A 23,926-nucleotide genomic window follows, 5' to 3' on the forward strand; every position below is an offset into this window, starting at 1 on the left:
ACCACCAGGGAAGCCCTGAAGTTCTTATTAATTGGCTATCACCACGTCCCAATCCCACCCTCCCTCACCCCACCCCCACCTTACATGTTCTCTTTCATTCATTCAAAATATATTTGGTCAACATCTATGTGTCAGGCACTGTGCTTATTTAGGGTACAAAACCAAATAAAGACAGTACTCTATTCTCGAGGAGGTCACTGGAGCAATGGGACAAGACACACAAAGAAATAACTGCAGTGTGCAAAAAGAGGTGACGGGGGCTTCCCTGGTGGCGCAGTAGTTGAGAATCTGCCTGCTAATGCAGGGGACACGGGTTCGAGCCCTGGTCTGGGAAGATCCCACATGCCGCGGAGCAACTAGGCCCATGAGCCACAACTACTGAGCCTGCGCGTCTGGAGCCTGTGCTCCGCAAGAAGAGAGGCCGCGATAGTGAGAGACCTGCGCACCGCGATGAAGAGTGGCCCCCGCTTGCCACAACGAGAGAAAGCCCTCGCACAGAAATGAAGACCCAACACAGCAAAAAAAAAAAAAAAAAAAAAAGCCAAGCATTTGAAGCCCTTTAAAAAAAAAAAAGAGGTGACGGGAAGCATGTATGAGGAGAGGAAGATGTCAGGAAAGATGCAGACAAGTGGCATCAAAGGAAGATCCTCAAGGATGAGGTGTGACAGAGGTCATCTCCGAAAAGCTAAGAAACTTCTCTAGACTTAGACAACGGGGATGAGACTATACGAAATCCCAGACATTCCAATCCTCACGTGCTCTAGCCACTCCAAGTACTAATCATGCTTCCAATTTTTGTTTTTTAATCTTTTGTGTTGAAATAGCTTAATGTTTTATTTACTACTATCAAGAGAGCCCATGCAATGTTTAAATTACTCTGACGCAAAAAGATTTGTGTCCAATTACCATTTCACATTCATTTTTCATTCAAGATGTTTCAAAGTCTAGATGTACAAGGTATGTGTTTATGAGGCGATTATACTAAGCCAATGGAAATGTTCATGCCTTAATGTTAAGAGAAGAAAAAGCAGAATAAAAATTCTATCGAACCTCAGAAAAACACTAATACATGTGTCCAAGAAGGCCTACAAGGATATCTGTTGCAGCAGTGTTTATAAAAGCCAAGAACAAAGTTCAACCCCATCAACAAGGGATGGGAGAGACTGTAGTACATCCTTATACTGGGAGTCCTATACAGCCAAGGTAGTGAACTAGGTCAGTATGTATCAATTAGGATAGAGCCAAAGCTGAGGGGATACAAAAAAGTTGCAGGATGATATATTTACAGCATGATACCATTTACATAAACTAAAACAAAGCAACACTACATATTCTCTATGGTAACGAGTACAGAAAACTGTATTGGACCAACATATACCAAATTTATAAGAGTATTTTAGTGAGGGTGCAGGGCCAAGGTCATGGTGGGAATACGTAACAGAATGAGGAATGGTGATTAAAGATGAATTTATCTGTAAAACTATATTCCTTTAAAGAAGAGCTAGCTCTTGCTTTGGCAGCACACATACTAAAAAGATATATGTGCTTGTATATTATTTGCCCTGGTATTTTAAAAAGTGTGCACATAGATAAAAAACTGGAAACAAATATGTACAAATATCAACAGTGCTTAGTTCTTAGTGGTGGGGATATTTTCTCCGTTATCCTTTTTAAACCACCCCCACCCCATACCAGAAGTAGGATCGCAGCAATGGAAATGGGTTAGAAGGAATGAAGCTTCAGAAAACTAAAAAGAGAATCACCATATGATCCAGCAATCCCACTCCTGAGCATACACCCAGACAAAACTATAATTCAAAAAGATACATGCACCCCTATGTTTACAGCAGCACTATTCACAAGTCAAGACATGGCAACAACCTAAATGTCCATCGACAGATGAATGAATAAAGATGTAGTACATATATACAATAGAATACTACTCAGCCATAAAAAAGAACAAAATAATGCCATTTGCATCAATGTGGATGCAACTAGAGATTATCATACTAAGTGAAGTAAGTCTGAAAGAAAGAATACAATACAAATGAACCCATCTGCGAAGCAGAAACAGAATCATGATGTAGAGAACAAGCTGGTGGCTGCTGAGGGGGTTCGGGGAGGGATGGAGTGGGAGGTTGGGGTGAGCAGATGTAAGCTATTACATACAGGATGGATAAACAACAAGGTCCTACTGTATAGCACAGGGAACTATAGTCAATATCCTATGATAAACCATAATGGAAAAGAGTATGAAAAAAGAATGTATATACGTATAACTGAATCACTTTGCTGTAGAGCAGAAATTAACACAACACTGTAAATCAACTATACTTCAACAAAAAATGTAAAAAATAAAAGAATGAAGCTTCAATAATTTGATGTCACAGGGAACCTCAAAGGTATAAGTCAAGGAAATAGCTATGGTGAAAAAAGCTTTAAATGTTTATCAAAACTGTCTCTGAAAGATTAAGGTTCCTGCCTCCCTCCTTGTACAAGGTCTGGAGATTACATTTGGAATCAATATAGTTTCCACACTGTTTTCAATTTAATCTAGATTTTGGCTTGGTTGAGTCCAAGACTATATAAGAAAGAGGGCCAAAAAGGGCTTAGTAAACATATTCTTTAGTAATAAATGGGTTGGAGCCCAGTCCCCAGTGCCCCTGCTAAATATAAAACCCCATCTGAGCTCTGAGGTGGAGAGCAGAATCGGACTGGAAAGAGAAAAGTACTAATAGGGATTTGGCTTCTAGTCCCAACTCTGCTATTAACTGCAGGCCTTGATCAGGTCACTATACTTCTGTGGGTCTGCTTCTTTACCTGCAAAGAGAAACAGCTGGGCTACATGATCTCTAAAACCTCCACTCTTATTCTGTTTGTAAAAGGACCATCAGCTCTAAAATCTGGGATTTAATAACCATGGCCAGACCTCTGAGAACAGAGGACTTAAGGGGAAATGGCCAATGGTTAAGTCCATAAAGGAAATTAATTCTGTGAGGCACAATTTTAGGTACATAAGTATTCTGGAGAATACAAAGTTACTAACATGCTAAAATACCACAAAGAGACACAAAATCCACTGACTATTCCAAAGTAGGCAGAAATGGAGTTTATAAACTTGCCATTGAGGAACAAGCACAGCCAGACCATTTCTACTAAAAAACAATTTCCACACTACAATCATCTCTTCCTATACCAGGCTTTTTCTATTGTTAGAAAAATACCCAACGCAAATAAATGGAAAGGGGTAGGTTTATCTATATCTGTATATATATATATCTCCTTTACATTTGTCCTTGGACAAGCTGTGGGCAGCATTTCTGGCAAAGCTATTTACATTCTGGATAATGATGGCAACAATGGAACTTCTGCACAAGGAGGGGAGGAGAGAAAGAACAGGCTAGGAATTCAGAGAAGGAACATTCTCAGGACTGAGTGTGTTTGCCCTGGCATGTTTTCCTTCCTTTTGGCAATGCTATCACCACATTAATGAATTTGTCTGCAACAAGAGAATTTTCCCAACACTTGTTTCCATTTGACCAGGAACTATTTTGAAGATATTTTAAGAGAACATATTTTGAAAACTGCTTTTATGGAAACATGATAAGTGGAAGCAGCAAGTCACCTTTAATCCATATGATTTAAGATTTTATTCACTACCAGACATTTTCTAATGACAACATTTCAGTGATTTGATCAGATAAAATTCAGAACTCCTTTGTTTAAATTTTTTGGACAATTATTCTCTGGCATGGCTCAAGCATTTATAAAAAAGGGGACAACAGGTACAAAGGTTTAGCTAAAAATCTTACCACCTCTGTCCTCTGTCTTTTATCAGAAGGGAATCAGGAGACTTATAATTCTGGAGGAAGAATCCAAACCATGCTTAGTTGATGAAAAACTACATATCTTAGAAAACAAAAGCACAGATTATTAAAATAGAAAAATATGCCATGCTTTTGCTTGTTCCACTCCAATACTCAATTGCCCTAGAATAACAAATCTCTTGACCCATAGGCTAATAAAGAGAGAAAGTAAATAACGCTGTGCCGAGTCATGCTGAAAACTGTTTTTTATTTCAGACTGTTTCTGTGTCCAATCCCAGGAGGTGATCTATACAAAGTTGTACACTTTCGAATAACTGATATTGGGGTCAATATGTACATGAAAGAGGCAAAAATTAATTATACTTCCATCTTTGTTCCGTTTACAAGTGGGGATATTTTTAGTGATCAAATTTGTGGATACAATGAAATACCTAAGGGCCAGTCATCTATCCAGAAATTTCATCCAGAATAATCTTGAAGAAATGAGATCAAACAAGGTGACTCATGAAACAAGGTAAATCCACCCTAAGGTAATAGGGTGAAAAGCACAAAAGGCAAAAATGAAAACTTTATCCCAGAGATAAAATGAACCTGGACTGCAGATGGCTGAGGCAGCTGTGGCTGATATGATTTAATTATAAGCTTATGAATTCCTGTGAGAAAACAGTAAATAAATATATTTAATTACTCTGATATTCTATCTTCTGGACAAATAACCACATAAAGTAGACCATTCAGAATGAAACTGATTAATTCTCTATTTTTAAAGTAGATATAATTATTTAAAATATATTTATTAAAGATTAAATCCTATCTCCCCTAGAAGTATCTCAGACTATAAATTTTTTAAGGGCAATAACTTGGATCTCCATTCCTAGTATGCAGGAGGTGATCAGAGTTACGGTGTTCCAGATAAAAAAGGGGTGGGGATGCTGCCAGCTTCACTGGTGACAGCTATACTGCCAGCTTTGTGCATTAGTGCACCCTCAGATAGATTTTCATCTTACCTCAGACAGCCAGGCCCAGCCCGTGGCAGCCTGCACCCAGGCAGAAGTCTCTTCCGAGAGCTGAGCCTTTCCTACTCAGGAGAGTTGGACCTGGGCCGGTCTCTTCTTGGGTGAGGAACCAAGCAAGGAGCTCACTCTCATTGCCCTGTGTCATGGGAACTTCTGAACTGATCCTGTGTGTGTTCAGGAGATCTAAACTCAACAAGGGGTCCTCTTTTCTGTTTCTTCCTTTCTCTCTGATAATATGGAATCTGAGGAATGGGCTGGATGGATAAGAAAAGTTCATTTATTCATTTATAACTAAGAAAAGGTGAAGTGTTATCCTTCAACAGCATAACTCTTCTACCAACCTAGCAGATTACCAAAGCCTGCAGCCTTAAATCTACTCTCCTGCACATCCATTTTTGGAAGACTGTAATCTCTTTCCTGTCTCCATAGTTTATCTTTCACTCTCCTGGTCATTCATATAACCACACTGTCTGAATCAGGCAGGATTTATTTTCATGGTCAGAGGCAGCAGCGTATGGACAGAACACACTGGACTTGAAATTTCGAGACCTAATTTCAAGTCTCTGCCACTGTTACTACACAAAGTCGTGGTTAAAAGATCAGGCTCCAGTCAGACTGCCTAAGTTCCACTTAGACCTACTGTATGTCTTTGCCTTTCTGTCTCCTTATTCATAAAGCTGGGTTAAATAATGGTATCCACATATCACAGGACTGTCACCAAGATTTAATGAATATATGCACAGCATGTGACCAGTAACTCATAAGCTCAGGCAAGTAATTTCATCTCACTTTTCTAATCCTAAAAAATGAAAATATCTGCCCCTACATATCCATCTCTTAATCCTTTAGCAATTGTCAAGAGCATTAGAAGGTATTTTGATTATGGGATATTAGTTTTTTTTTTATAACCCTATCACACTGGAAATGGCAAATACAGTTACTCTAATATTTACTATTAAAAAGATTGTTCTGATTGTATTTGGCATATGGAAAAAACACTAGACTGGAAGCTAGAAGGCAGACTCTGCAACTAGTTGGTAGTAATATATCTCCGCCTTCCTGAGTCTCATTTTTACAATCCTTCAAATAAGGGAACAGGATGATATAATCTCCGAAGTTCCTTCTAGCAATATGGTTTTCACCAACACCAAGAATATGAACAAATCTTGAACTGTGTGAACAAGCTTTTCCAAGGGAACTAAGATATTACTCTTATTTGTTTTTAAAAGAATTTCAGTTTAACTAAAGAAAAATGAAGCTAAGAATATGTTTTCATTATACCACCAATCCTAAAGGGAAAATGAATTTTATGCCCAGAAGATGTCAGAATAACCAACAAGCCCAAAAGCTAGAGGAACTGAAGTTCAAGGAGGAACTAACCTAAACAGCAAGTTAGGTGGAACTTTTATACGGCACATGGAAAGATTATATAATAATGAATTGCCAAAGGCAGAATTAAAACTGACATAAGCCAGCTTCAAGAAGGAAATGGACAAACCTTCTCACAGAAGCAAGCATGTGCAAAAGCAAGGTTACCCCTTAGAGGTGGCCTGGGGAAGGGAAATCAAAGCCGACTATTATTTTTACTCTGGCTATACAGCAAGATGAAGCTGAATAAATTTAGATGTTACAAACTGCTAACAACAGGTTTTTCATTGACAGGGCCAATTTGACTACTGACTTCTTCCATCATTGAGAACTTCAGCACCTAAGCCAAGTCTCTCCCCCACCAACTCCTGTCATTTTAAGGGACATTATTACCTACACAGACCACCCTCCTCACACCCTGGGGCCTCTCAGTTCTCTAAGCTTCTTAATGTTCTTTCCTCTGTTCTATCTCATTCACACTCCCAGGACATGCTTTGAAGTCTGGCATCCCTACAAATAGCTTCACTTCCAAAATCACAAATTCAGACATCCCCTCTCCCACTACGGTCTCCTATCGTTGTCAAAGAGCTTCCCACCCCATGAACAATTCTTTCACCTGTGAACTCTAATCCACTCACCCTCCCTCTTTATTCCTACCTACCACCCTCTTATTTTCACGTCTTCCCCTAACTAGGTTTAAGAGCTATCACCATCATCACTCTCTGGCAATTCTCTGCAAATCCCCTGCCCTCTCCCCTCCAAAATACCCATCTACAGCTGGAGAAAACCAATCATTCACAATTCTTACTTGGACTTGAGGATGTCTCTAAATAGGCATTCACTCATTATTCACTAACTCACTCAACAGATATTCTTCTGCAGAACAGGCAATGCATAGAGCCTGGAGGTGGGGAGACAGATTTTTAGTAAAACAGACCCAGGAACTGCCTTCATGGAGTTTATATCTATTGGGTTGGCAGGGAGGAGAGATGTAAGTAAACAAATGTATCAATTTAAAAAAGTATGCTCTATAACAACTTTTGTGGATTCAACATCCCCTATAATTTTCCTCTCTTCTTTCTCTAGTAGCTTGCTCCCCCATTCTCCAATGACTTGGACATTTTACCATTATTCTGCAAATCTCCCATTCCCTTTGTCCCTCCATTTCTCACTTTGACTTAATAGCCCTGCCCATTTTTTTTGGAAAATGGGTGCCAATTGGCAGGATCCCTCATCATCCCCAACAAAATCCACCCCCCCACATGCTAATTTTTCCTGCCTCAACAGCTTGCTCAAATGTTCGTGTTCATGGTCTTCTCAAGTACCAGTCTTCTATTTGTGTTCTGATCTTGTCCCTTCCTACAGTGTCAAAGGCATTGCTCCTTTAATTCTCCTCCTGACGTCCAACATCACCATGCTTTCCCTCTCTTCTAGACAACTCCCTGCAAGGAGCAAAATCTCCTATTCAAGAAATAAAAAGTAAAGCCTTCCTTTTATCTTCCTCTAGGTAACAGCCTCATTTGTATGCTTTCCTCTATATAGATAGATTTCCTCAAGTAATGTGTATCTATTGGGTTGGCCAAAAAGTTCATTCGGTTAGTGAATAATTGTTCAATAAAATTATTGGTGAAAATAAAAAATGTGTCTTTTTACTTAAAACCGAACAAATTTTTTGGCCAACCCAATACACCAGAGTTTTCAACCTTGGCACCTTGATCCAAACCACCAGTATCTCTGCTCTTTCCCCACAACAGCAGAGTGATCACTGAACCTGTTTAAAACGTTGCAATGATTTTTTGCTATTACATTACGAATATAACTCAACCATTTAACCTGGCCAGCAAAGCTCTACAGGACCTCGCCCTGCCTACCACTTGGACCGCTTCTCATTATCTCACACTCTCGACCCAGCCTCCCAGCCTCATCTCTCTTCCCTGAGCATGCAAAGCTCCTGCCTCGGGGTCTTTGTCTTCACAATTTCTTCTGCCTAAAATGCTCTCAATCCCTGACCTTGGAGGATCAGGGCTGGCTTTTTTCCCCTTTTCATTTAAACCTCAGCTTAAATTTACTTTTCCAGAGGAGCCCTTCCTGAATACCTAATCTAAGATAGCTATCATGTCAATTTTATCACACCAGTTCTCTGCATAAAGCTATCAGACATTTAAAATTTTGTTTTATCTCCCCCTCCCATCATCACAAAAGGATTTAAGGGTGAAGGGAGCAATTTGTTCACTTCTGTATCCCTAGCACCTAGAATAATGCCCTGCACACAGCTGGTATCTGATAAATTTGTGGAGCTGATTAGAAGACATGATGCAAGATGTATCCATTTTATGAGAAAGTAGGTTCTGCCTCAGCTGCTAGACATAATCTTTTCAAAAATCTATCCTGAAAAATCTCATTTTCAGAACTCCAGTAAAAGGAGAGCTTTTAACAATGGCTTACATTCTCATAGCATTATCCAAAAAAATTTTTTAGGAAACTTTTCTACTAGAATGTAACTGAAACAGGAACTAAATTCAAACCCAAGGTTGCAAAAGTAGAGAAGTATATAGGTGATCTTAATGGAATTTGCTTCCTCAGTCTAAGAATTCATTCTATTTGTGGAAATATAGTGGTTCAAGTAGTCTTTGTTAAATGACTGACCCCAAACCTCTCATGCATGACACACTCCTCTCTACTCCCAATCCTGGTCTACTCCTGTCTAAGCAGGGCTCAGTTAAGTTACTCACAATAGTTCCTGAGGGAGTAACTGTACAATGTTTCCAGCTAGGAAGACACAAAGTAAATGGTAAATATTCTAAACTCTACAGTTAGTCATACCATATGTTATAAAACTCCATTCCAAAAATACTGTGAGGTAATTTCTGGCCATAGTGAAATAAAAAATGTATTATGCCAGAAGAGTCTGTGAATCTGCCAATGAAAAAGGTGAAAACATTTCCTTTAATCACTGGCACAAGTAAAAAGAATATGGTGCATTGAATATCAGAATATCTTTTAATTAAAAACTGGTGGCAGATTGGGAAATTTAGAAGGAACTCAGACAGGTTATCTAGTCTAGTTTTCTTTGGAAAAGAATGACCTAAAACCATTCTATGTAGATGACAGTCTGACCTAATTGTAAAGGCCACTGGTATAGCTCAAAATAGCATTCTAATTTTTGTTATTGTCCATGACTCTTTCGTTTTGTTTCTATTTACTCAAATGGACTTGGCTACCTCTTGCCTTATGCTATTGACATCAATTACACTGAAGAATGAGCTTGGGTTTTTCCCTGGCCATTCTATCAACATTCGGCAAACACATTAAGTGGTCTCTCCAGAATCTTGTTCTCAACCATTCCTCTTACACAGTCAGCTTTGGTATCATCAAATTACAGTCCAGACACACATAGCATATAGCCTGCTCCTGAGAGGGTCCTCCTCACTGTTAATATGGAGATACACACAGGTAGTATTTCAAAAGTGAGTTTCTAGACTTGTTAGCTGGCTCTTACAAAAGAGTTTTCTATTTTAAAAAAGTATAAATGGTGACAGAGTTCCCAGGCTGGTCTTAAGGTTATCTACAAAAGATTCTTTAAAAAAAAAAAAAAAGATTCTAAAATACTCTGTAGTTCTATCTGAAATTAGTAGAATACATGTCTATTAATATACTAGTCAGTAGACATTTAAAAATAAGATTAAACGACAACTTTAAAATTTTCTGTTGAATGCTAGTGTTTAAGTAAAATAGGTAGATCTGATGGAGACTACTGTAGATCTTGAAGGGAACTTTTCAACGTACTTTCAAGACCTTTAGAGCAGGGGTCCCCAACACCCCTGCCACGGACTGCTAGCGGCCTGTTAGGAACTGGGCCATACAGCAAGAGGTGAGCGGCGGGTGAGTGAGCGAAGCTTCAGCTGCCACTCCCCATTGCCTGCATTACCGCCTGAACCACCCAAGCCCCTACGCCCCCCGCGGAAAAAGTGTCTTCCACAGATCCAGTCCCTGGTGCCAAAAAGGTTGGGGACTGCTGCTTTAGAGGCTGAAAGGCTTAAATTTAATATTGTATGTTGTATTTTATCAGAAGACATAATTTTTGCCCTCTTGGGTGAGGTTTATCCAAAGTATTACTGTTATTGGACTTCCCTGGTGGTGCAGTGGTTAAGGATCCACCTGCCAATGCAGGGGACACAGGTTCGATCCCTGGTCCGGGAAGATCCCACATGCCACGGAGCAACTAAGCCTGTGCTCTAGAGCCCGCGAGCCACAACTACTGGAGCCCACAAGTCACAACTACTGGAGCCTGTGAGCCTAGAGCCCGTGCTCTGCAACAAGAGAAGCCACTGCAATGAGAAGCCCACGCACCACAACGAAGAGTAGCCCCTGCGTGCCTCAATGAAGACCCAACGCAGCCAAAAAATAAATAAAATTTAAAAAATAAAAATAAATAAAAATAAGAGGCTTAATTCTGCCTGTTGAAAATAAGAGAACAGATTCTCCCCTCCCCTTATGTTAAAAAAAAAAAGTATTACTGTTATTATTAGCTGTAAACGGGAGCCTTCTTGGTTCATATGAAGAGAAAAATGGAACAAAGGGAAACACAAGTGGAGGAGTCAGACTGAAAAAAGAAGCAGATAAGAATTGCTCAAGGTAACAAGGGAAGGGAAAAGGGAAAGGAAGAAAAGGAGTGTAGAATAGTTATACTTAAAGGTTTATTCCAAGATGGAGTAAACTAAACTGTAAGCAGAGAAACAAAGGAAATAGTAGGTACACTTACATGCACAAATAATTAAAACTGAAGGTAAAAAAGAAAGGAGGGTGGTGGGAAACATGGGGGCCAGCAGGCCCTTAGCAAGCTACCAGGTAAGAATTCTGGCCAAGGATTACTTGGTGGCTTTCTAGAACAAAACATAGGAAAAGCATAGACTCAGACAAAGATGTAGACAGGACACTCAAAAGACATGCACTTGCCATATGTTTTTAAATATTTACTTTTATAATAAAAGGGAACTTACTGCAGAGTATTTGGGGATTACAGAAAAATGGTTTTAATTTCCTTAACAGCCATGGATAACTATAGCCAGTATCTGGCATTCATACTTGGAATTTGCATGGAAAAAATTATTGTTACACTATATAATGTTATACATTTTCCTGTGTGTTCCATTATTTATTTATTTATTTATTTATTTATTTATTTTTGGCCGCACTGCACGTGCGACTTACAAAATCTTAGTTCCCTGATCAGTGATTGAACCCAGGTCCCTAGAAGTGACAGTGCCAAGTCCTAACCACTGGTTGGCCAGGGAATTCCCTCCTATGTGTTCCTTTAAAGATGGTGTTAAAATATGAGTAATGGTGTGAAACATTTTGTCCATTAAAATGTACCACAATTTAACTACTTTATTATCAACTGGGTGATTTAGGTTGCTCCCAACTTTTAAGTTTTAAAAATAACACTGCAATTTACATACTCTTGTATATTAATCTTAGTGTATACCTCTGGGTATTTCCTTATTTTAAGTAAAATCACTCAAAGGATACAAAATTTTATCAATATATACTGTTAGGTTGGCTACATCATAATAACTTTGCCAACAATGTTTAACCTGCCAATTTGGTAAGTCATATATTCTCTCATTTTTTTAATCTGCATTCTTTGGATTAGACACAAAACCATTTGTATCCTATGCTTATCGATTATTTTTAATTTTTATAAAAAATTGCTCCATGTGACCTCTGTATATATGAGATCACTCATTTTTATTTCCCCACACAGCAACTGCAAGTCTTATCTTTGACGGATAAAAGCTCTTCCTTAGTAGATGAGCACACGCGTAACGACTGAAAACTGTGAATCTGGAGAAGTATGGAATATGGCAGTCTCTGTAGAAACTCCTCTGCATATAACATAATCCTCATGCGCTGGGCATTACTTGGGTTTTGAAAGAGTATTTGTAAAGTCCTTATGTTCACCTTCACATCTCTGAAACTTTGTGAAGACTCTATTCTCAACATGTGAAATACAATTCTTGTAAAAGCCTATCTCCTCCATATACTCTTTCTTCCTCAACTGAGCTGCTAATTCACACTTCTCCTAAAAAGCAAGGAAATGCTGTCACTAAAGCAAATGCAGTATTTTATATGTGTTGATTTTTTCCTCCCAACTAGTGAAAGCCTTACACAGCCTTCCTAACTATTGGGTAGAACGCCATATATCATGTATTCTGAGTATTTAATACATTGGTCAATATCAAACATGCAGAGTTCATTTAATTCCATTATCTCATTTTCTAGAAGAGGAAACAACAGTTCTGATAAGTATCATTCTCACATTCAAGGAGAATCAGGGCCAGAACCATTCTTTCCCACTCTTTCCTGAACCAGTCCACTGACCAATCACATTCGCCTAACTACACAGTGACACACCCAGCAGCACTGCTAGCATTCTAGGAATGTTTCTGAATGAAAAAGATAAAAGTCTGTACTTTCAAATAAATCAGAACTTAAAGATTCAAATATAATTTACATCAAAGCAGTCTCTCTGGAAAACGATGCAAATATTTCAATGACATTACAGTTTATTAAAGGAGTTTTATAATTTCCTTTTGAAAGAGCCCATAGGGCCAGTTTAAAAGAAAATCATAATCCTTAAACTTAAGTCACTTTCACAACCATATATCATTTTAGATTTCAACTGATGTTACTTTGTTTTTCAATTCATCTTATTCTCTAGAATTAAATGACCTTTAGCCATTTCAAAAATTTATATCCAGCTTCAAAGCATCAGGATTTGCCATCACTCATGATATTCAAAGAGAATGTAAAATTCCAAAAGATGAGCTTAAGATGTTTGGAACAATGATGGCATTGTAAAAGTAAGCTCATAACTTCCCCAAGAGTCTGTTTATATTCCTTCTCTTTCCAAAGAGGAGTTGAGGGAGTTTATTGCTATTTGGGGGGAAAAAACTTACTTAAAGACGTAAACTGTTTCTGAAAGGACTTTTTTAGTTATACCTCATGCAATCATGTAACTACTGAAAACTCTCTAAAACTGTATTTGGAGTATATACCAAAGATGAGCCTGTCAAATTACACTGCATATACACTTATATATGCATAGAAAAATGTTTTAAAGTACATTTTTATGCACTTTATGCAAATAATGATATCTATTGAGGGATAGGATTATAAGACATTTTAATTTTTCTTTACTTTTGCTCACCTGGACCTTCTTACATTCCTACTATGGATATGGAGCATTTATACAATTTAAAAAATACATAGTAATATTAAACAAAAAAGTATATATACATATACATTTTAAAATTCCAAGAGCTAAACATTAAAATACTTAATCTAAATTTGCACATCTCAAAATTTGGCTCAGAAAGAAGGGTATGCCTGCCTAGATACTATAGAGGCAGGGTTTAAAAAGAGCAGTGAAGTTGGATTTGTCTTATCTCCTTGCCCTTCTGTATAATTCTGCAACTATCCATACAATTCAAAAAGGAATCTTTGCCTATTCTACATGAGCCACTACCTCTCAAAATGTTTAACGCACATTCTAACAGTAATTACATTGTTGACGACCTGAAAATGGGTCACCCCACACAACTGATTAAAACTCTCTTATGCAATCTTCCTTTGGAGGAAACAAGGACAGCTTGTACAAATATTTCAACTAGATCTACTTCCCTAAGAGAATATGGTACACATTTGTAGGTATTACCAAGTTCTAAAAGCACACAGAAAGGCAAAGGAAAAATTATAAAGAAGTTAAATTTGCCTAGTCATTTGTCCTAACCAATTTCATGTTACATCATTAATTTAAGAAAGTACAGAGGCTTCTGTTGTGTCATTAGTTAATAAACAATGTCTGAAGTTTAGATATTTACACTTTGAAAGTTATGATGAAATAATTATATTACCTGGAAATATATGTTAAGACAAGACTTGAGAAAAAACTACATTTCTATAGGATATGTAATTGCATTTCTATAGGTTCATTGTTAGTTTCAACAAGCTATACTGTTTCCTTTCTGACTAGGAATCTAGGGTAACAAAACTATATTTACCAAGCCAATTTTTAGTCTTTAAATAAATAGGTATGTATGAAATGTATTTGAATGAATTTACATGGTTTGGACATTCTGTTTGTAAAGGTTTAAAGATCATACCACTCAACTACATAAAAGTTTTAAATGCCTATAAAGAAAGAAACACCCTAAAGTTAAAAGACAAATGGGGGATAGGGAACCACAATGTGACACAAAAGCCCTCCCAAACTGAGTGAAACCTACATTCCACCACACTGGAATGGAACTGAGAAAGGGCTGGTGTCCCAAGTATGCTAAGGTATTAAGTCAGATACACTCAGGGATTGTCTCAAAGATTCAGCACCTCACAGCACTCTTCCTATATCACCAGCTGATAACTAAAACTTGGAGGCCCTTATAGTAATTCAATTATCCATGAAGTATCTTCTCAATTACTGACTTTAAAAACTTAACTTAAGGGCCCTTAAGAGGAAATCACCAGTTTATTCTTAAAATGAGCACTAAGAATCCCAGCCTAAGAAGGGATTATAGATGCTCTGTAGTATTTTTATAGCATGAAATTCTAAAACATATAAAGTAGCTAGATGTCAGGGGGCTAGGCCGTTGCATCTGACTGGGAATTAGCCTGTGACTATTCTAATGTTCCTGCATTATTTATCCGAGACAGAAATGTGGGGGCCTAGAATCAAAACATATAGCTCAGAATGTCTTTGGTCCACGTCTTTTAAAAAACCCTTTTAAGGTGGTGGGGCAGTCTAAATTCCAAGAGTTCTGGCATTAGCTCTGAAGACAAGCCCACAGCAGTAGCAAGATACCTGAAACTAACAATTCTGAACATGCGGTTCAGTGTGACAGAGAATGCTCTAATATATTCCAATTTTATTTTCTTCTTCCTTCTTAAAATTGGTCAATATTTTATAACATTTTAAAATCATCTACAGAATGAAATTTTTAAAAGTGGGCTTAAGTTAGCTAAGTTACTACCATTCTACAGTCTCAAAATATTTAAAGGTTATCAATCTTCAATCAAATATACCTCTATAGCATCTGATGCTAAAATATCTAAATTGTCACTAAATGCCTTAATAGGGGTAATAGGTTAATATCACCAATTAGGGCAGAAGATGAAGGTGAGGAAAAAAATACCCTTTATACAACCCCACTGAGGTTTCTCCTCTACTTTCTTTAGCTGTTTAGAGGGCTAAAAAGATTAGGAATGTAGAGAATGGAAAAGGGTACCCAGAGTTGGAGTTAACAAAAGTAAAGTAGGATATACACAGGATTTTTCAATGGCAGAATTAGAAATAGGCACTGTAAAATATTAATTCCAAAAATCTGGCATTTAAAATGAGATTTAAGATGTTTATTATTTTACTGCTAATAGCCTGAATGGACAGTGGGTCTTAAAATTGTTTAATCTGACCCTAACAGAAAAATCTAGAGTTATAGTCATTACAAGCATGCAAAGGGTATATTTAAACATCTTCTATCACACTATGGAAGTACCCCCCCCAAATTACTAATTAACCTAAGCCAAAAAAGGAAAAAATTCAGTTAATATTTCTAGAATTAATGATCTCCCATAAAACGTAGGATTTTCTTTTTTTCCATTTCAAAACTCTCTAAGGAGAGAAACTGGGTAGTTACATACCTATAGATGGAGATTTGAAAGGGTATTTATCAGGAAGATCCACTCTAACTTTCCATACTCCACCTTCATATGGTGCTGAAATAAAAGCAAAAAAGTTAAACATTAGGATTGTGCCTTCAAATCAGAAGATAAATCTGAATGTAAGTTAAACATTAAATCCTAACCTGTTTTGAGAACCTTGCAAATTAATTCCTTCAAGAGTCAGGGAACTCTTATAACTAACTAACTACTATAACTAGTAGGTACTCTATGTTCAATTATAATACTTTTCTTTAAAAAATCTAGAGTTAGCAAAGGTTCACTTTCTCCCCCAAATTTACCTGATTCTTTAAAGTATCAAACACTGTTCAGTTATTTGGTAAGTAATAGCCTACTGTCTCAATCTATACCATGCTCACCCCACCCCCAAAAAACAACAAAAAACATTTCCACAAAACCCAGAATTCACAGTTCATGTTCAATACTGTCACACAGAGATAAAACAGAAAAGCATATAAAGTAATTATGATAAGAGCAAGATTTCCTCACTGCTTCTAGAATTAAATTAAATTTACTTTTCAAAAACTACATGTATCACCATCTCCCTTGACATTCTCACTATTAAGGAATAGAGTAAAAGATTGTAATAAAAAACACACACCAACACATATACTTACTTCCTTGTGGTCCATAAAACTTCACTACAAATTCATTGAGTCCTCCTAGGATCGTAACCTCATGCTTACTCTCGATGCTAAGGTGGAAGGTAAAGGAAATTACACAGGCTTTATATTACCCAGAAGAACTAAAGATGGCTTCCTCAAGATATGCCATTTAAAGTGTTACCAACATTTTATATGAAAGCAATAAAATATAAAACATGAATAATAATTCTTGTAATTTAAAAGGCAATATACGCTCTTGTGAAAAGAATATGAATGAGCTTTAGATTCAGAGAAGCTGGGGTTCAAATCCTAGAACTGCCATATACTGAATTTGAGCCTAGACAAAATAATGTAAACTCACTCCCTGAGCCTTTTGTTCTCCTTTGCAAATCAGGAAAACACCACTTTACAGACCTCTGTTAAGATTAAATGGGTTAAGTATGTAAAATGTGTAAGACCACATTGTATATATAAGTAAATGAAAAATAGGCACTTAATTTTAGTTTTTCTCCCCTCTGTACTGTCCCCACCCCACCCTATCCCCAATGACCCTTTAACATAAATCCGGCATTCCCTTTAGTCAAATTCAAGCACTCAGCAAAACACCGATTCTCCTGAACTGGAAATGCTGTGCTCCTAAAATTACACATTTACTAAGGAAGTCCCCATAATTTTCTCCCTGGCTTAGAGAATAATCAAAATAACTAGTGATATAACCTTGCTATAAGTAGCATTGCCAAATACAAAAGACAAGCAAAAAAAAAAATTTTTTTTTTAAATCTGTAGTATTTATTTTCACCTACTCTTTTCCTCCCTCTTTTCCATCCCCTTGAGACTGTATGTGCTCGGGGTTGGAATCACAGAGCGCTAACACTTCTGTGTTCCCTTCCTCAAAAATTTACTTGTCCCAAGACCCACCCCTTTAAGGTACTAAGATTCGATTATAGAAACCAAACCAACCCACATCAGCAGAAGAGAGGGCTACTGGCTTAATATCTGTTTAGTCTCTGCTTTGTGGTCTAACCCAATAATGACTCTACTGAGAAAAATTTTAGATGGTGGGGGCTTTCGGGAGCTCTCAAATCCCACTGTAACCTTAAAAAAAAACCACCACCAACAACCAGATATGACAGACTGGTCTCATCTTTCTCAACCACCAGTGCAAATTACATTTTAATTATGTGTACTATTATACAAAAGAAAAAGAGCCAAAGAAATTTTAAGTGATCTCTTAAATAGAGAAAAATGTTAGTTTTAAAGGCTTGAAATTAAGTATTTGGCTCTCCAATCCTTTGTCCTGCAGGCCACAGAACAGAGGCCAGGTGTATTTTTGGCAAAGTCCTTGCTCAAGAGCAATGAACAGTATCCACTAGAGATATTAAATAATAAGATAATTCAGTCTATTTGATCTCATTCTTTTTGAAAACTATTTTAATAACATGCACACTGAAAGGATTCAAATAGTATCCACATTGGAAAATTGGCTTCATTTCTCATGGTCAAATGAAACATGCATGCATGCTTTGGTGTACTAAATTCTTCCTGGCACCTCCTTACAAAATATTCCAAAGCTAATGCTAATGTAATAAATTAAAGTACATGTTTAAATTGTTTTAAAACAAAAACAACCAAAAAAGTTCCCTTGTGTTAGTAAAAGTCAAATCTAGTTACAATAAACAAAGTTAATTACAAATAACTAAGTTCTCAAAAAAACAAACAAAAAAAACCTTGGGGATAAAAGGTTTTCTTAAGAATGACACCAAAGCCAGAAATCACAGAGGGAAAAATCAGCAGATGCAAGCACACACACACATTTAAAACTTCTATATTGTAAAAAATAAAGTTAGGACAAAGGACAAACTAAAAAGAAAAGACCAGAAGAGCCAAGTTGAGAAAACTGAAATTAAGCCATAAAAAGCCCAACTCATTAGTTTAAAAATGAGATATTTTCCACTATTAATTGATAGAGATGAAACAGCTAGATAAATCCCAGTGTTCAGTGGAGTATAAACTGGTATTCCTGAGAACAAATTTAGCACTCTACTCTAAAACTTAAAATGAATTTACTCTTTTACTCAAATTTCACTTCTTTCAAGTTATTTTTAAAAAAACAAAAAACAGACACTGCTGGTGGGAGTGTGATACGGTTTCAACCACTTTGGAAAACTGTTGGCATGGTAAAGCTGCACACATGCATGTCCCACACTCATCAGCACCATTCCCAGTAGACAGGAATAGCTATGTTCACCAAAACACGTTTAAGAATGTTCGTATAGCACTACTTGTAATATCCAAAAATTAGGTTACAACCCAAAAGTTCATCAACAGTAAAAAGGATAAATTATGGTACAGTCACCCAACAGAATATTACACAGCTATAAAAAATTAACTGTACATGTAAATGGATGAGTCTCCAAGATATTACAGTAAGTGAAAGAAAGCAGATACCAAAGAGCACATACAATATGATTCCATCTACACACATTTCAAACAGGCTAAATGAATCAAGGTGTTAGAAATTAGGATAGTGGTCATCCTCTAGTGGGGCCTGGTCATTGGAAAGGGGTTTGAGAGGGACTTCTAGAGTGCCGATTACACTTTTATTTACAGTTCCATTTATCAATGAGCTACAAAAATGATTTGTGTACTTTTTGTACATATGTTACTATTTAATAAAAGAAGTTTACTAAATATAAGACTATCTGATACATGTACATTTTTTATTTAAATTTTTATTTTTATTTTTTTCTTCTTTTTGGTACGCGGGCCTCTCACTGTTGTGGCCTCTCCCGTTGCGGAGCACAGGCTCCGGACGCACAGGCCCAGCGGCCACGGCTCACGGGCCCAGCCGCTCCGCAGCATGTGGGATCCTCCCAGACCGGGGCACGAACCCGCATCCCCTGCATCGGCAGGCGGACTCTCAACCGCTGCGCCACCAGGGAAGCCCTATTTAAATTTTTAAAATGAAAATTTTAAGTATTTATCAATAGGAAAAAGAATTATAAGCCATTTATGCAACAGGCTGCTACTAGTGTCTATTATTGTTTACTAGTGTCTTCTCGCCACCCAGAGCTCCTCTAATGTATGTTTCTGCTTAACCTGGGGTATCCAGAAGTAGTCAAAATGAATACACTGTAGTACCACATATAAAGATATCTCAGACATTAAACTAAATGAATTTGCAAGGATAGTAATGGAGTAAGGTAGAGGATTAAATGAGTTTAACAAAAGAAGTCAAACTAATTTTACAATATAAGAATCTGGGGCTTCCCTGGTGGCACAGTGGTTGAGAACTTGCCTGCCAATGCAGGGGACACGGGTTCGAGCCCTGGTCTGGGAGGATCCCACATGCTGCGGAGCAGCTAGGCCCGTGAGCCACAACTACTGAGCCTGTGCGTCTGGAGCCTGTGCTCCGCAACAAGAGAGGCCACGATAGTGAGAGGCCCGCACACCGCGATGAAGAGTGGCCCCCACTCGCCGCAACTAGAGAAAGCCCTTGCGCAGAAACGAAGACCCAACACAGCCAAAACTAATAAATAAATAAATTAAAAAAAAAAAAAAAAAAAGAATCTGTAAAAGCAGCATTCCCTATCAATCAGACCTAACTTGCTATGAATGACACTAATCTACAGCAATTACTCTTAATTAATCATTTAAAATTATAAGTTATCCACATGGATGTCCCCTCTAGAAAACTGAAGATATCTTTTCTATCTTTTATGTAGATGCAGTTAAGTCTGGGTTTCTTCCATTTTGTGATCTGTTTGGGATTTAGTCCATGCTGTTACCTACTTTTCAAAGAAGATTCTCCTTTCGAAAAGGTCATGTGAAAATGAGATTAGAAATTAATGCTCCAAACCTCCTCTTTCCCATGATTCCTGGTATAACCCACATTCCAGATACACTGGGTCTGTCTTAAATTACACATTATACTGTAAATTAAAGTGTTATTATAGTCCATTTCACATGAAAAGCTAAAAGTAAACTGAATGAAACCTTTAAAAACTTCTACCAAGTTGGTAAAATGAAGCTGTACTAAATTTATGCTGCCTTGGAGTGGTACAGACACTAAATCAGATGGAAAAAAAGAATTTAAGTTTAGTTCAAAGAAAAACACTGCATTAAAAATAAGCCATTCCATCACCATGAATGAATGACTTACCCACAAAAAATATAAAATTACTTGACTACTGTTACCATGTATATTTATGGTAGAGGCCATGAGTTTCTTTCTGCTCCCTGCTGCGAAGTCAAGGGCAAGGAAGGCAAATGAGAAGGCAGGTTACAATGACAGGTTACAATGATCTATTTCTGAGATGTGCTGGTCAGGCTAGTAGCCTGGTGGGAACTCACTAGAAGGTTCCTTCATTACTTTCTCACTTTCAAAGCTTGAAAATATAAAATATCCTTCAGATACCGTTCTGGTAAAAATATGTTAAATAAACCCATAAAAATCACATTTTACTCACCTCTAAGTTATTTGTAAAATACTGCTTTTTACTTACTTAGCATTTCACTATTAAGGAATGTCAGCATTTTCAGTAGAACAGTGATTAACATTCCCAGGAACCCAAGTTCATTTCACTTTTAAAATGCCAGCCACCCACCAACTTATTTTCCCTGAATGGCATTATGATTACACAATGTAATATTTAAAGGTTAATGCCAAGCCGTCAAGAGATAACTGACATTCTTGGCAAAACGTGTCTGTCGGGATTTTAGAAATGATTTTTATATACTTCTGGGATTTTCCAGAAAGGGAGCCAAGGGCTAAGCCTGTTAACAGGTCAAGGATTCAGACAGCATTTTTTCCTAAATTTGCTGATAGTGAGTTTGTAAGATAAAGGAAGGTGGCCTCCCTGAGCTGTGCCCATGGCAGTAAGGGACTAGGATAAAGAACAGGTTGCTTCTGTGCAGAAGGTAAAAGCAATTTGCGTGGGCTTTCCATCCACATGTTCAGACCAGTCCGCTTCCAACTCTCCTTGAGATTAATCACATCACGAAAGTTGAAGAAACTGGGCAACCTTCACTACCTAGTTTTCTTGATAAAAATATGGTATGTCTACTAATCCAATAATGAACAAAATATCACAAAAATAATACTGAGGGTTATGTTTATAAAGAATCCTTCTCCTTTAGAGATATAAATTGAAATATTTACTAATTAAAATGTATGTCCAGGATTTACTTCAAAATAACCCAGTGTGGGAAGAGTTAGGAGAGAGAGGTACAGAAGATAGGACATTGGCCCTGAGTCAACAATTACTGAATCTGAGTGATGGGTACATGGGGTTTTCATTATATTGTTCTCTCTAGTTTGAAATTTTTCGTAATAAAAGTTCTGAAAAATTAATGTAGTCAGTTATCAGAACTTTAGCATTTAACAAGCATGACAATTTAGAAGAACTTAGCTACTGCAGCTCTCGTAAGAGCTTATGAGGGACTTCTCTGGTGGCACAGTGGTTAAGAATCCACCTGCCAATGTAGGGCATGCAGGTTTGAGCCCTGGCCTGGGAAGATCCCACATGCTGCATGCAACTAAGCCCATGCACCACAACTACTGAGCCTGTGCTCTAGAGCCAGCGAGCCACAACTACTGAAGCCCGTGCGCCAATAGGATTGTCTATTTTGTTCACTGCCATTTCCTAGTGCCTAGAAGAGTACCTGGCACACAGTAGGCACCCAATCAATATGTATAAAATGAACACATGAATGAAGCTGTAAGGCAGGCATAGACTGAGGCTGCCAGCCTGAGATCTAAGGATAGATTTAGGCTTGTCAGAGAGATGAGGTGATACTATTAAGGGCAAAGTGGAACAAAGATGCTAAGTTCAGTTCTGAACACGCTAAATCTGAAGTATAAATGGACGAACCAAGAGGCAATATACTGTAAGCAGCTTGGGAAACTTGCGATTTAAAAGGAGTCACCTTGTAAACTGCTTAATTCGGAGTTTGTTTCTTAATCTCTAAAAAAAGTGGGGGGCTTTACTTTGGGGAGGGGTTACTACCTCACAAACAGAATTGTTGAAGATGAAATGATCTATCTACAAAGGTATCTACCTGGCTCAGCATCAGACAGAACCAGGAATTCAATTTTTTTTAACATAAAATAAATATACAAACTGACTAATTTCCACGTGCCTAAAATTTACTTAAGCAACACTTTTTTTTTTTTTTTACAATATCTAAAAAAATTAAGTTTCCTTCTATATCCTTAAGCCTTTCTTTTTTTTTTTTTTTTTTTTTTTTGCGTTATGCGGGCCTCTCACTGCTGGGGCCTCTCCCATTTGCGGAGCACAGGCTCCGGACGCACAGGCTGCTGTATGCGGGCCTCTCACTGCTTCTCCCGTTGTGGAGCACAGGCTTCGGACGCGCAGGCTCCGCGACATGTGGGATCTTCCCGGACTGGGCACGAATCCGTGTCCCCTACATTGGCAGGCGGACTCTCAACCACTGCGCCACCAGGGAAGCCCCTTAAGCCTTTCTTGATGTTAAGTCATCATTATGAATAATAGTTGCTATACAGTACTACAAAATACAATGATGCCCTTAGGAACCGTAAGGGATATACTTATTTCCTGAAGTAGAAATTTCCCATACTGTTAGGCTGAAGGGATTGGCAGGTTCTTTTCCTAGTTTCTCTTCCTTCTTTAGCTGCGTTTGAGAGCCGTCACTGGGCTACCATTCCTTCAAATGTATCTATGGTAGGATGCAAAAATCAGATAACCAAAGTTCATGGAATTTTTTTTTTTAAAAAGGGTAAATAATTCTAAGCAAGACATTCTCCAATAAATAAAACACATAATTTTTAGCTGTATGTTTTCAGGTTTACAACTAAACTAAACAACTTCAGAGTGAGGAAGTTATCACTTATTTAAAAATAGCCTCTTCAAAATAAATATGTATTGTCCAGAAGTAAGTAAAGCAAACAATCTGACAACTTAATCATACTAGCCTTTGGAGTTTGGGGGCTTTTTTTTTTTTTCTCAAGTTTATGCTTTCATTTAAAGCTTCCATGTCAGAAACCAAAGTAAACACTGGCAAGATCTAAGTAAATGTTAAATGGGAAAATCATTATAACTTAGCTCTTCCCTAGATGCATTATTCTGCTACCAGATTCCCAAATAATAAAGTAAAAAACTCAAAAGGAAAATTAAGTCATAAGTTATGGAAAATAATTTTTTCAAATAGGTTTTAGAAAAAAGAAGTGCATCAGAGAGATACATAAGAAATCTAAGCCCCATTCGACCCCAACAAAATGTTTTATACAGCAGATTTACAGAGTCAGATAGTCAGAAATGACCCAGCTGCAGAAGAAGTGAGAGAGAGAAAAGCAAAGGGAAATATGGAAAAACAATGAGGCCATCTTGAGACC

The 23,926-nt window shown here is 37.5% G+C and overlaps 1 protein-coding gene across 2 annotated transcripts in view; it reads right to left on the reverse strand.

The window, feature by feature from the left end:
- The window catches only part of UBE2H (ubiquitin conjugating enzyme E2 H), a 96,265-nt gene that overhangs the window by 22,810 nt on the left and 49,529 nt on the right, over positions 1 to 23,926 (reverse strand). For both annotated transcript variants that reach the window (XM_007469708.1, XM_007469709.1), the window contains exons 2-3: positions 16,564 to 16,640; positions 15,908 to 15,982 (exon numbers count right to left, since the gene is read on the reverse strand). In XM_007469708.1, the coding sequence (XP_007469770.1) occupies positions 15,908 to 15,982; positions 16,564 to 16,640 (152 nt within the window). The remainder of the gene's footprint in view (positions 1 to 15,907; positions 15,983 to 16,563; positions 16,641 to 23,926) is intronic.

The sequence above is a fragment of the Lipotes vexillifer genome, unplaced genomic scaffold, assembly GCF_000442215.2.
Source record: "Lipotes vexillifer unplaced genomic scaffold, Lipotes_vexillifer_v1.1 scaffold1329, whole genome shotgun sequence".
Classification (NCBI taxonomy): Eukaryota; Metazoa; Chordata; class Mammalia; order Artiodactyla; family Lipotidae; genus Lipotes; species Lipotes vexillifer.